The sequence below is a fragment of the Gossypium hirsutum genome, chromosome D12 (assembly GCF_007990345.1).
Source record: "Gossypium hirsutum isolate 1008001.06 chromosome D12, Gossypium_hirsutum_v2.1, whole genome shotgun sequence".
NCBI lineage: Eukaryota > Viridiplantae > Streptophyta > Magnoliopsida > Malvales > Malvaceae > Gossypium > Gossypium hirsutum.
Genome location: NC_053448.1, coordinates 29,262,444 through 29,276,831, shown reverse-complemented (window position 1 = coordinate 29,276,831; position 14,388 = coordinate 29,262,444). Strand labels below are relative to the sequence as shown.

Here is a 14,388-nt window from a genome sequence, read left to right as displayed (position 1 = left end):
CAAGAATGGCCATCTAAAAAGCATTTGGTCGATGAAGGAAAGTCAGAAGTGGTCCTTCTTTGTGGCCGGATTGAATTTGTAATGATCTATACAAACTCACCATCCCATGAGAGTGTGTGTAGGAATTAATTCATCCCTATCATTACGAACCATAAAGACGGTACTCTTTTTAGGCATGCATTGCACTAGACTTACCCAATTGCTATTAGAAATCGAGTAAATAATTCTGGCATCAAGACATTTTATGATTTCCTTCTTGACAACTTCCTTCATCTTCTCATTTAATCTTCTCTGCTGTTAAATCGATTGCTTGCCTTCATCTCCCAACTTGATCTTGTGCATGCAAAAAGGACTAATATCTTGAATATCGACAATACTCCAAGCAATAGCTCGTTTATGTTGCTTGAGAATATGGATCAATTTCTCTTTTTGAGTTGCGTCTAGTGTTGCAGAGACAATAACTGGGAGAGTATTGTGATCACCTAGAAAGACATATTTAAGATAAGGAGGTAGTGGTCTCAATTCCAGAGTAGGAGCTTCTTCAATAGATGGTTTGAAAATTGGGGTTGTTTTGTTGGCTAGGTTTAAGGATTCAATATGCCATCCATTCTTGAGTTGAAGATTATTAGCTTCAACCATGTTGTCACAATTGTCTAAGCATTCGGCATCAAATGTTACTGCAGACTCTTCAGAAAGTGTTGTGATTTGGTCATTGAATTCTTCCTCAATTAGACCATCTAACACATCGCCAGTATGACATTCTTCTTTGTCCTTGCATTGAATAGATTCAAAAACACTAAAGGTAACTTGCTTATCATTTAGTTGCATTGTTAGTTCATTGTTATAAATAATAATGAGAGTTTGGCTGGTGGCTAAAAATAGTCGTCCCAAGATTATGGGAACCTCATTGTCTTCCTCGTAGTAAAGTATGATAAAATCAGCCAAAAAAATAAATTTATCCACATGAACTAAGATGTCTTTTATTTGCCCTTCAGGTTGAGCCAAGGATCGATCAGCTAGTTGTAATGTCACTGCAGTAGATTTTATGTGACCAATTCTGAACTTGCTGAAAGTAGATGGTGGCATTAGGTTAATGCTAGCTCCTAAGTCGCATAAAGTTTTACCCAAATAATGATTTCCAATTGAACATGGGATGGTAAAGCTCTAAGGATCTTTCAATTTAGGGGTCAACTTGTTTGTCGAAACAAAATTACAACCTTCTGTGAGTGCAATAGTTTTAATATCAATGACCTTCTTCTTCTTGGATAAGAGGTCTTTCATAAATTTCCCATAACTAAGAATTTGTACTAAAGCGTCCACTAAAGGAATGTTGATTTGCAATTGCTTCAGTGTGTCCATGAATAGCTGATATTGCTTGTCATTCTCATTCTTCCTGAACCTTTGTGGGAAGTGTAAAGGTAAAGATATATCTGCTTATGTTGACAAGTTTGATTGCGTCGACAATTTTGAAGGTCGGACAGTAGGTAGATGATTAACAATTAGTGGAACTTCTTTGTCTAATGTATCGAAAAATTCTTCAAATTCAACCTTCTCACCAATGATCACTCTATTCGTATCTTGAGGTGCTACAATAGAGTCGATAATCGGTTCGCTAGTTTGTTTACCACTCCTAAGAGTGATAACCTTACAATGTTCTTTTCCCCTTGGACTAGGATTTTTCGTTGCATTAGGTAATGTACTTGGTGGTCGAGTATTCATATTTGAAGCAAGTTGTCCTAACTGTGTTTTTGATGCTCGAATGAAAGATGAATTCCCTTGTACAATAGATTTCGTGTGAGTAATATGCTCCCGCATTAATGCCTCAAGAGTTGCTAACGGGTCAGAAGTAGAAGCTTTAGTGTACGGTTGCTATCGATGTCCTTGAACATGTTGATTTGGTATTGAAGCGTGTTGTGGCGGTAGTAGATTTGATATGGATGTGCCTGGCCTTATTATGGATACATCTGAATATGTTGATTGTAGCTCTACTGTTGTTGCTTGTAACTCCCTTGTCTGGGATTATAATTGCCCTGAGTACATAGATTCCCATATCTGAATGTTGCAGCATTTTGTCCAACATTCTAAGTTCCCCAAAATGGTTGGTTACGTGCAGAGTTGTTGTAAGAATTTCCATAAGAATTGTTGGGGATGTTACTAATATGACAGGCATTCTCAACATGTTGTGGACAATCTTCGTAGCTATGGTTGTCACCACAAATTTCACAAGAAAAAGTAGGAACATCAACCTTTTGAGCAACTTGTATAGGTGTAACGCCACTCGTCCCTTGCATATTTTTAATCATGTTTGTGAGAGAAGAAACTTGAGCACTAGTACGGTTATTGCATTCAATTAAATAACTCCTGGAGTATTTTTTATTTGTGCAACTTTAGAAATAGGGTATTGATAATCATTTTGAGCAATTCTCTCAAGAATTCTCACAGCATCGTTATACATACAATCCAGCAGAGGTCTATTGGCTGATGCATTGACAAGATTCCTTGTATGTGAATTCAGCCCATTGTAAAAAATCTCAATTTGTGTTTATGGTTGAATGACGTGCATGGGACAATGTCGAAGTAAAGGTTTATAACGTTCTCATGTGGTGTGAAGATTTTCATCATCCAGCTAATGATAAGTTGTAATATCATTTCGAAGACGAGCATTCATTTTCGGTGGGTTAAATCACAAAAAAAAACTGTGTTGCTAGTGCATCCCAAGAAGTTATTGATTCGACAGGTAGTCCGAAAAACCAAGTGATTGCTCTTTACTATAACGAATAAGGAAATAATTGCATCTTCAAGGCATCATCAGGAACACCTTGTTGACTAAAGGAAGCACAGATCAATAAAAAGGATTTAAGATGTTCTCTCGCATCTTAATGTGGCAGCCCAGCATATTGTCCAATAGAATTCAACATTTGAAACATTACTGGCTTAAGTTCGAAACTCCCAGCTTGGATTGCTGGCCTAACAACTCCTGGTTATAAATCATCCAAGACAGGTACTATAAAATCGCGTATAGTCCTATTTTGTATGCGAGCATCTTGCGGTAATAATGGGTTATTTACATTTTGCTGATGTATCAGGGGTACGACTGCATTGTTCACTAGTAAAGCAATATTTATTTGTTCTCGAAGTCTACTTTGAACAATCCTTTCAATTTCTGGATCAAAATCGGCAAGAAAATCCAAATTTCTTCGGGTCATAAAACACCTAAATTGAAGTGAAAGAAATAGGAACAAATAAAAACCAGTTAGTGATTACTAAATATTATAAACAGAAAAAAATGCAAAAAAACACACAAAAACAAGAATAAACATCAAACAAACGTTATCCCCGGCAACGACGCCAAAAACTTGGTCGGCTGTTTAACATCACAGTAATAATGTGCAAGCGTACACTGTCGATGAAAGTTTAGTAGACAGATGTGAGTCTGTCGGATATCAATCCTATAGGGATGGTAGTCTTTTTTCTATTAATGTCGATGTGATAACTAGATGTAAACAAGATAAATTGTGAGGATAGTTATCGATACAATAACTTTAAAAATAATAAAGTAAAAAAAGATGATGATAAAATGGGATCCCCTACATGAATCTTCAGTAGAATACTAAATGCTCACAAGGTATAAAAGTATAGTTGATTGTCGATGCAATAAAATTCAATGTATATCTTACCCAACATCACTCCTCTATTTAATCTAAGACTTAAACATGCATATTAACCTCACCTTCTGGTGAAGGCAATACGACACTATTTAGAACAATTGGGCTAAATTCCTTTAATCCTCACTTAACTTTCATTGAAATGCTTGTTGGCTCAAACTGCCACTGCACTTTCCAGTGTCAGTGACTGCAATAACACTTCCGTGTTAAAAAATTCAAACCCTAAGATTAAACAATAAAAGCAAGCTTGAATAAGATAACATTTAACCAAGAATTCATGTGTACTTCCATACAAACAAAAATAAGAGATTAATCATCAGTATTTAGAGAGAAATAAGAAAGAATCGAATGGAGAAGACTATCCCGAGACAACTCGATTGAATCTCTCTATTCCCTCTTGTCTTGCACTTAGGTCTCCTCGTTAGGAGCTAGTTTGCTTCTGGTTTTCATGTTGGCTCATCCATGAGAGGCTTAAGCTGCCATGGCCTCAAGCTTCAAGGTAAGATGATGAAGATGATGATGGAGGAGAAAAATAAAAATCTCTACTTTTTCTTCTCACGTCCCCTTTTATGTCCTGCTCCAACAATACATGTGTCCTTTCCTCAAAATTATTCTGTCCTTCTACTACAGGTTGGTTATACCAAACTGGACAACTTACACAATTTTGGTTCTTATCCAGAAAGCTGTCTGTTGCGGCAATAATTATAGACGCAGTCTGGGATTAACTCATGCAGCGACATTGCGGATAGCTGTCAGGTGGAGTGACAATTCTGGATGCAATTTGGAGTTTACTCATGCAGCAATTTTAATGCAGTAAGATAGAAAAATTAAGGATAAAATAGGCTAGTATTCACTAAGTTAAGGATAAAATGCTAAAATTTATGCTAAAGATAATTAAATGGAGAAAAATTATCCAATAAGTAGGAAGAAAATATATGTTCTTTCTAGTACTATCAATACTATTGACGGATCGAGTTCCAGGTTCCCACGTGGCTTTTTCAGTGCCATGATTCTGCCACAGAACCTTTACTAATAGAATAGAATTCCTCCTTAGAATTTTGACTTTTCAATCCAGAATCTGAACCGACTCCTCCTCAAAAGTCAAATCTGGTCTAACCTCGTTCTCCTCAATAGGAACAATATGAGATGGGTGAGACCAATACCACCTCAACATAGAGACGTGAAATACATATGGATATGGTCTAACTCTGAAGGTAACTCAAATTGATAAGCAATCGCTCCCACACGCTTCAGAATCTGATACGACTTAATGAACCTAGGGCTCAACTTGCCATGACATCCAAACCACAGAACCTTAAGAAACACACAATCTTCCACAAAAAACTTGATGTCCCTCCTTTTGAGATATGCATAGAACTTCTGTCTATCAGAAGCCACTTTAAAACGATCCCGAATCAATTTGAATTTGTCTTCGATCTCAGAAACCAACTCTGGATCCAAAACCCGTTGTTCACCCAACTCAGTCTAACATAACGGAGTACGACACTTACGACCATACAGAGCCTCGTAAGGTGCCATTTGAATATTGGACTGGAAACTGTTGTTGTAGGCGAACTTCGCTAATGGCAAAAAAATCCTTCCAATTACCTTGGAAATAAATCACACAACTGCGAAGCATATCCTCCAGTATTTGAATCACCCTCTCAGACTGTCCATCTATCTAAGGATGGAATGCAGTACTAAAATCCAACCTCGAACCCAGAGCCTTATGAAGTTTTCTTCAAAACCAAGAAGAAAACGAGGATGTCTATTTGAAATTATTGAAACCGAAACCCCATGAAGTCTCACAATCTCAGAAATGTATAGCTTGGCCAACTTTCAAAGAGAATAATCTGTCCGAACAAGTATGAAGTAGGCAGACTTGGCCAACCGATCCACAGTAGGTGTTAAGGGCAAGCCACTATCGAAGTCCATAGTCACACGTTCCCATTTCCATAAGGGAATCTTAACGGGTTGGAGCAAACCCGAAGGAAACTGATGCTCAGCCTTAACTTGCTGGCATATCAGTCAACGAGAAACAAAACCCGTTACCTCTTGTTGCAACCTCGACCACCAATACAGTTCACAAAGATCCCGATACATCTTATTTCTACCAAGATGCATAGCATAAGGGCTATTATGCGCCTCCATTAGAATCAACTGTCTCAAATCAGAGTCGTTCGATAAACAAACCCGTCCTCGGAAACACAGAACTCCATCACTATTCAACCTAAAGTTAGACGTACTACCATCCTATACTTGATGGAAATGCAAAACCAGAGAATCATCCCTTAACTATTTTTCCCGAATCTGATCAATCCAAGTCGGCTTAACTTGCAACTCGGCTAGTAGACTCCCATCATCAAACACATTTAGGCGAGCAAACATCACCCTGAAATCAAAAATTGCTCCACGACTAAGAGCGTCGACTACCACATTGGCCTTACCGGGATAATAATCTATAGTGCAATCGTACTTAAGGCTTTTGTGATCGGTGTAGATGATACTGGAAACATGAAAATATATACACTTTTTCATGCCATTTCTAACTCAAATTAATGCAATTTCGTAGTAATTCTTGTCGAAAAATATATAATAATTATAAAATAATTAAATTGTACTTAAATTATTAAAATTTTAAATTTTAATTAATTTTATAATAAATTTTGTTTAATTTTGATTAATTTTTGATAGATTCGCACAAAAGGCGAAAAATGGCTTGGTAGACACTATTGGAAGCGTAAAAATCGAGAAGCGATTTTGAAGCATCGAGGTGAATTAATTTTTCAGCCTAAGACGATCAAAATTATGAACATTAATTCATAATATAGTTAATTTTAATTTTAATCAAATTTATTTTGGGTTAAATAATTATTATTAATTAAATTATGAAAAGAGGCCCAATTATGCTAAACTGAGAGACTGATCCAATTGAGCAACTGGACTGCCCAGAATCGTCCAACATGCTGACCCAATCAAATTATTTAGCTGATTATTTGGCTTGAAAAACAAACCTTGAAGCTTCCTGGAAATTGCATTCAAACCCCTCCACTTATCAAGCTTTTGTCGATTTGCCCCTAGCTAAATTTAGCAAGTTTGAAAGCTCCAAACTTGCCACATGTGTAGTTGGCCATAGGGGGAGTCTATGGCTGGTGATTTTTTCTATTCCTAGCAACATATCCAACCTATAAATACCCCTTTTATTGCTCATTTCAAACATACCTCTCAACCTTTCATTCTTCACTTCTCTATCATTTTCTCTCTTCAAAATGCTTCCTTTGTTCTTCTTTTTCCCTTCTATTCGCTTGCCGATTTCCTCTCTTGGAAAATATACCTTCAACAAAAATTGGTAGCAGCATTCAAGTGCTCGTAGAAGCCTCAGTTCAAAAAGAACAAGCAAATATGGAGGAGCAGAGCAACCTAATCAAGCTTCGGAGAAACACCAGATTTGATTCTAGTTCCCTATTCTTTAATTTTTATTGTTGTTGTTATGAACATGTCTATGAATACTTTTTAAGTTGATATGTTTAATTTAATTAATATAGCCTAAATTTAATTCGTGTTAGGTTTATTACATTTCGTCCACTTAAGTTATTAAAATTATGTTTGTGTTGTTATAGGTCTTGGTAAGTTGTTTGATTAAGTAAAATCATGATTAAGTTATTCTTGCATTATAATTGAAAGGTAACTAATGAATTAATTATTTAATCATGCTGAAATTGTAATTACTTGACACAATACTTAATCAGTGCATGTTTAATCTTCTAAGGTAGCTGAGGGTTAAATTAGCGACAATATTAATGGTACTTTAGCCTTGCATAACTTGCAAGATTATTATGATTAAACTGTTTCAAGGTAGGAATACATTGTTACCTCACTTAATCTTTTATGTGCTTATGAATATTGATTAATTGTTTGAATTGGCATTAGAAAACGTTCAAGAGATTAGTTAATTTAATAGGTATGTATGAGCAGTACTTAGGAAATTATCGAGTTGTCGTGAATTTATTCGTAACAACATGAACATGAGTTTAGTAATTCTAAGTTAAGAAATGTTGTTAATCTAACACAATTATGTCATCTTGATTAAAATCACCTTTTGAAATCGTGCATTGGAACTTTTATTTTTATTTTATTTTATTTTAGTTAGTTAAATATTAGTTTTTAATCACTTCCTCAAAATCAAAATATTTTTCTTCACCAAAGTGTTTATAATCACATTCATAAATAATTCTTTTCACAGTCCCTGTGGGTATGATAACTCAACATTTGCTTCTAAGTCTTATAACGATGCTTACGAGATTATTGAAGGAATTGCCAGCAATAACTATCAGTGGCCAACCAACCGAGCAGCCTCAGAAAGACGAGTAGCAGGAGTACATGAAGCGGACACATTTGCTTCTTTGGCAGCCCAGGTATCCTTTATTTCTTTTATGCTAAAGAACATAACTGTTAATGGTTTCAATGGTAATCTGACAGGTCAGCAGCCAAAGCAATTCGAGAATATTTCTTGTGAATACTATGGTGATGGCCATTTCTTTGAAAATTACCCATCGAATCAAGAGTCAAAATATTACATGGGAAATCAGAATTGGAATGGTCCGCAATCAAGTTCTTACAACTCTTCATGTTAGAATCATCCAATTTCTCCTTAGAGTAATCAATGAGCGGACCATAGCGATTCTTCTATGCCATTTCAACCAAATTATCCGCCAGAATATTCTCCACAAGTGCAACAACCCCCACCAACTGAATCTTTAAATAATCTTGAGAATTTTCTAAAGACATACATAGCGAAGAATAATGAACTTATCCAAAGCCAAGAAACAACATTGAATAATTTAGGAAACCAAGTGGGACAGCTAGCTAATGATCTTAGAAGCAACCCCCAAGTTATTTGGTTGAGCGACACAGAAAATCCAAGAATTTTGGGCAAAGAACATTGCAAAGAAGTCACTTTGCTAAGTGGAAAGACATTGGAGCCCAAGGTGGTTGAGGTTCAAGATGAGCCTATTGTAGCTCAAGACAAAGAGGAATTTCAATCAAGTGTTGAAACTCCTATTTTACAGTAGTCAAATTCAGTGATCCTTGATGAGGTAAACTCTAAACTAGTTAGTTCTGATTATCTAACACCTTTGTTGAATACAAAAAAAATTCCACAGAAGAGTCGTCTGGTTAAAGCTAAGATTCCACCACTTCCATATCCTTAACGATTCCAGAAGCAGCAAAAGGATACTTAGTTGAAAGAAATCTTTGATGATGAGATGACTTTTAATGATTTCGATGCTGGTAAATCACTAGGTATAGTTGAAGACTGCTCTACTATTTCCAAGATGGAATCTCTGGCTTCTACAAAATTGGAGCTCAATTTTTTAGACGATCCGTTAGAAGATATTCTACTAGAGGATTCACTAAGTGATGATGAAGACAAGGAATTTTTGGCTTGTTTAGAAGCTAATTAGAAGGAATTCACTCAAGAAATTCCACTCGAATCATTAGAGTTATCATCTCTAGAGTATACGCAACCAAAGTCTTTGATTGAAGAGCCAGCTAAATTGGAATTAAAGATTTTGTCTCCTCATTTGAAATATGACTATTTGGGTCTGTCTACGACTTTACCTGTCATAATTTCAGTTGAGTTCACCAAAGATCAAGAAGCAGAGGCACTTGTGATTTTGGAAAGGCACAAGAAGGGTACTGGATGGATTATTTCATATATTCGAGTCACGGGTTGGAAGATTTATAGGAATTACAGGAAGTTAAACAAGGCCACCAGGAAAGATCATTCCGAGTTTTCTTTCCTTTATAAGATGTTGGACAGTTTTGATGGGAAAGAATATGATTACTTCCTAGATGGGTATGGTTGGTATGAAAAATGGTCATTTGACACCATGATGTCTAATGACGACCCTGAATAAAATAGAGGGAGTTCTCTTCACTTTCTCTATCGTTATTTTATATTTCTAGTTTTTCTCATTTGAATGAAATGGTAGACTTAGATAAAATTTTCTTTAGTTAATTAGATTAATTAAAATTTTGTCTAGGAGATTGGTACTTAAGCGGGACCATCTGTGACCCCTCCAATCTTTCTTGAGTGTTTAATTTAATGTAATCTTTCAAAAAATATTTTTCTAAGTATCCCGAAGAATTTAAGTATTTGTTTTGTTAAATAAAGACTCAACTTTTAACCCAAGCACTAATTTCTTTGAGTTTTTTTTTAAGTTTACTTTCAGTACAGGAGCTTAGGATCCAAAAAGGAGCTGCTATTTGGCTTAAGACACTACTAAGAAGGAAATATTCAACCCTTTTCGCACAACCTTGTAACCCGTACCTTGCTTCACCGCCACTCCCAAGTAGCTGCATAGTGCATCTTCCAAGTAGCTGGATGAATCTATTTTCACATAAAAGAGACAGAGCAAGCAAACGAGTTTTATATTATGAGATATTGGAATTTTAGTGAGATAGGGCTAGAATGATTTCAGAATCTCCTATTCTGTCTTTGGAAAATCATTAAAATTTGTACAAAATTAATTATGGGATACACTATATATTTAGAATCCTAAATGAGTCTATTTTCAAAATAAACAAACTAGAACATTATCTGAATTCTGTACAATGAGATATTTAATTTTTAGTGAAGAGGGGCCAGAACTGTCAAATAGTGAAATAGGGGACACTTTAAAGAATAAACTGTACTTATTGGCCTAGCTAAAAAATCTGAAAATTTTATGGTAAGAAGATATGTGAGTCTAGTTTAGGGGAAAATTAACGAATCTTAATTTGGAGCTCTGTAGATTGAGATATAAATAAATCATTGACTCTAACTCAAACAGTCAGCTTGAATTTACATATTGGAAAATAGTGAAAGTATGTATAATGTTGTTTAAGTGTGTTATACACATTAAGGATGAGGAATGGAGAGGAGGTGGAGGAAAATTGGGAAATATATGAATGATTTGTGTATAATTGGTAATACGCTAGATTATAATTGGTAAACGATGAAATAGAAATGACGCATATATTTGTGCATTATTGGTCATGGTTTAAACTCATGTGGGAAAATAAAGTTTCATAGTATGTTTGTATGGTATATTTGGTATATGATTTGGAATGAAGTAATGTCATGAATGAGTATTGAGCTAACACATGTTAGTAAGTTTGATACATGAATAAATATTGTGCTCATCCATGCTTATAATGCTTATGTTATATGTTTATTTGGCTGGCAGATTTGGTATACATGCTTAGGCTTTGGCCAAGTTGTGGCAGGATTATGTCACGTTAAATCTATAAGTTATGCATTGAAATAGTAAGTGCCTAAATGGAAATATGCTTGTGATCATGAAAGGGGAGGTAAGGTTTAAATTATGTAATCGCTAGTGAAATGGTTTATCATGTGGTTAGTTCCAAAAAGAATTATGTTTCAATGCACTAGCTTGCAACTATGGTTGGATGATATGTTTATGTCTTGTGTGATAAGCATAGGAAACAAGTGTGGAAAGGTAATGAAATAATAAGTTCATACTTGAAGTGTAAAATGACGAAAAAAGAGGATGATCAGTTGAATTGATGTTATTTAAGCTAAAATGATATTTTCATTGCAAAATTGAGAATTTCATAAATGTGTTAATGAATGGTATAATCGATAAACATTGAGTTAAATGGTAAATAGGTATTAGTATTGATCTTAACGATATTGAATTGTAAGTGAATTAAAAAGAAATTGCTAGTGATATGATTTGAATTGTAAGCATGAGAAATTGTGAAATGAATGAAAAAGAAAATGAAGCATTGAATTGCATCAGTATGTATCGGGTCTAGTAGGCCCTATTTATTATGAATATAATATTTTGAGGATATATAGTGAAGAATTATAAAAGTACGTTAATAATTTGAAAATTTTAATTTAGATGAAATTTTATTACTCAGTTCAATACGTTTACAAGTGTATGTGTTCTGGTAATGCCTCGTACCCTATTCCAGTGTCGAAAACGGGTAAGGGGTGTTACAAAGATTGTCCATAACATGCAGAGAATGCCTTTTATGTCAGTAACATCCGCAACAATTCTTATGGCAACCCTTGTAATAATTCTGCACGCAATCAACAATCTTGGGAAACTCTGACTGCTAGAAAAAAAATGTTACGACATTCTGATATGGGAATATATCTACTCAAGCCAATTATAATCCAAGACAAGGGAATTAAAACTAACAACAGCAGAACCATAATTAGCACACTCAGATGCATCCACAACAAAGTCGAATGCACCCACACCAGAATCAGATGTAGCCACAACACTCTTCAATGCCGAATCAATATGTTCAAGAACATCAACAACAGCACTTGAGGCTTTAATGCGAGAGCATATTACTCGCACAAAAGCTATTGTGAAAGAAAATTCATCTTCTATTTGAGCATTGGAGGCACAATTAGGACAACTTGCTTCGAATCTGATTACTTGACCACCGAGAACACTACCTAGTGACACGAGAAATCCCAGTCCGAGGGAGAACGTACATTGCAAGGCTATCACTCTTATGAGTGGTAAACAAACTGGCGATCTGACTATAGGCTCTACTGTAGCACCTCAAGATAATGATGAAGTGATCCCTAGTGAGAAGGTTGAATCTGAAAAGCTAGTTGATGTACCAGACAAAGAAGTTCTACAAATTGTCACTCGTATGCCTAATGTCCAACCCTCGAAATTGTCGGCACAATCAAAGGTGCCGTCGCAATCAGATGTATCTCCACATTTACCTTTTCCACAAAGATTTAGGGAGAAGGTGCAAGATAAGCAGTACCAACAGTTCTTGAACACACTGAAGCAACTTTAAGTCAATATTCCTTTAAAAGACACTCTTGTGCAAAGTCATAAATATGGGAAATTTATAAAGGAGCTCTTGTCCAAGAAGAAGAAGCTTAGTGTTATTAAAACTATTCAACTCACAGAAGGCTGTAGTGCTGTTTTGAAAAATAAGTTGCCTCCAAAATGAAAGATCCTAGAAGCTTTACTATCCCATGTTTAATTGGCAACCGTTATTTCGGCAAGTCTTTATGTAACTTGGGAGCTAGCATCAACCTAGTGCCACTATCTACTTTCAAAAAGTTAGGAATTAGTCACATGAAACCTACTACAGTGATATTGCAACTAGCAGATCGATCCTTGGCTCAACCTGAAGGGTAAATCAAAGACATCTTAATTTGTGTGGATAAATTTGATTTTCTGGCTGATTTTATCATACTTGACTACGAGGCAGACAAGGAGGTTCCCATAATCTTGGGACGACCATTTTTAGCCACCGGACAAACTCCTATTGATGTTTACAAAGGTGAACTAACCATGCGACTTAATGATGAGCACGTTACCTTTAGTGTTTTTGAATCTATTCAATTTAAGGATAAAGAAGAATGTCATACTGTCGATGTGCTAGATGATTTAATTGGGGAAGAATTCAATTATCAAAGCACAATACTCTCTGAGGAGTTTGCAGTGACATCTGATGATGAATTCTTAGATGATTATGATAGCATGGTTGAAGTTTATAATATTGAACTCAGGCATGGATGGTAGATGAATCCTTACACTTAGCTAATAGAATAGCTCCAATTTTCAAGCCATCTATTGACGAAGCTCTTACTCTGGAATTAAAACTACCTACTCATCTTAAATACATCTTTCTTGGTGCTATTGCTTGGAGTATTCCCAATATTCAAGGCATTAGTCCATCTTTTTGCATGCACAAGATCAAGTTGGGTAAGCAATCGATTGAGTAGCAAAGAAGATTAAACGAAAAGATGAAAGAAGTTGTTAAGAAAGAAATTATAAAATGGCTTGATGTTAGAATTATTTACCCTATTTCTTATAGCAATTGGGTAAGTCCAGTGTAATGCGTTCCTAAAAAGAGTGGCATCACTGTGGTTAGCAACGACAAAGATGAATTAATTCCTACACGCATTCCTATGGGATGGCGAGTTTATATGGATTATCCCAAACTTAATGCTACCACAAAGAAGGACCACCTCCCACTACCTTTCATTGACCAAATGTTGGACAGGCTTGTTGGAAGAACCCATTACTGCTTCGTAGATTGCTATTCTGTGTACAATCAAATTGCTATTACACTGGAAGATCAGGAGAAAACAACTTTCACCTATCCCTTTGGAACTTTTACTTTTCGCCGTATGTCTTTCGGTCTTTGCAACGCACCAGCTATATTTCAAATATACATGATAGAAATATTCTCGGATATGATTAAAGATTCTTTAGAGGTTTTTATGGATGATTTCTCAGTCTATGGGAATGATTTTGATCATTGCGTTGACAATTTGGATAAATTATTGAAGCGATGTGAAGACACACATCTTGTTCTAAATTGGAAAAATGACATTTCATGGCAACTGAAGGCATTGTCTTAGGCCATCGCATCTCTAGTCAAGGCATTGAAGTAGACAAAGCTAAAGTGGAAATCGTTGAGAAATTACCTCCACCGACAAATGTGAAAGGTATTCACAGTTTTCTTAGGCATGCGGGGTTTTACCGAAGATTTATTAGAGATTTCTAGAAAATTACAAAACCCTTATGCTTATTGCTGGAACAGAATAAAAAATTCTTCTTTGACAATGCATGTCTGGATGCATTTATTCAATTAAAGAAGTAGCTAGTAAATGCAACCATTGTTGTTGCACCAGATTGGTCTCAACCTTTTGAAGTTATGTGCGATG

General features: G+C 35.5%; 1 protein-coding gene across 1 annotated transcript; it reads right to left on the bottom strand.

Moving 5' to 3' along the window:
* Window positions 1–297: 297 nt before the first annotated feature.
* Window positions 298–1,086, bottom strand: LOC107942417 (uncharacterized). The gene has a single exon (XM_016876082.1). It carries the CDS (start codon window positions 1,084–1,086, stop codon window positions 298–300), a length of 789 nt encoding a protein of 262 aa, XP_016731571.1.
* Between the last annotated feature and the right edge of the window lie 13,302 nt (window positions 1,087–14,388).

Excerpts from the sequence above, each read along its gene's own strand:
- LOC107942417 (XM_016876082.1), bottom strand. The coding sequence starts at position 1,086 with ATGCCACCATCTACTTTCAGCAAGTTCAGAATTGGTCACATAAAATCT.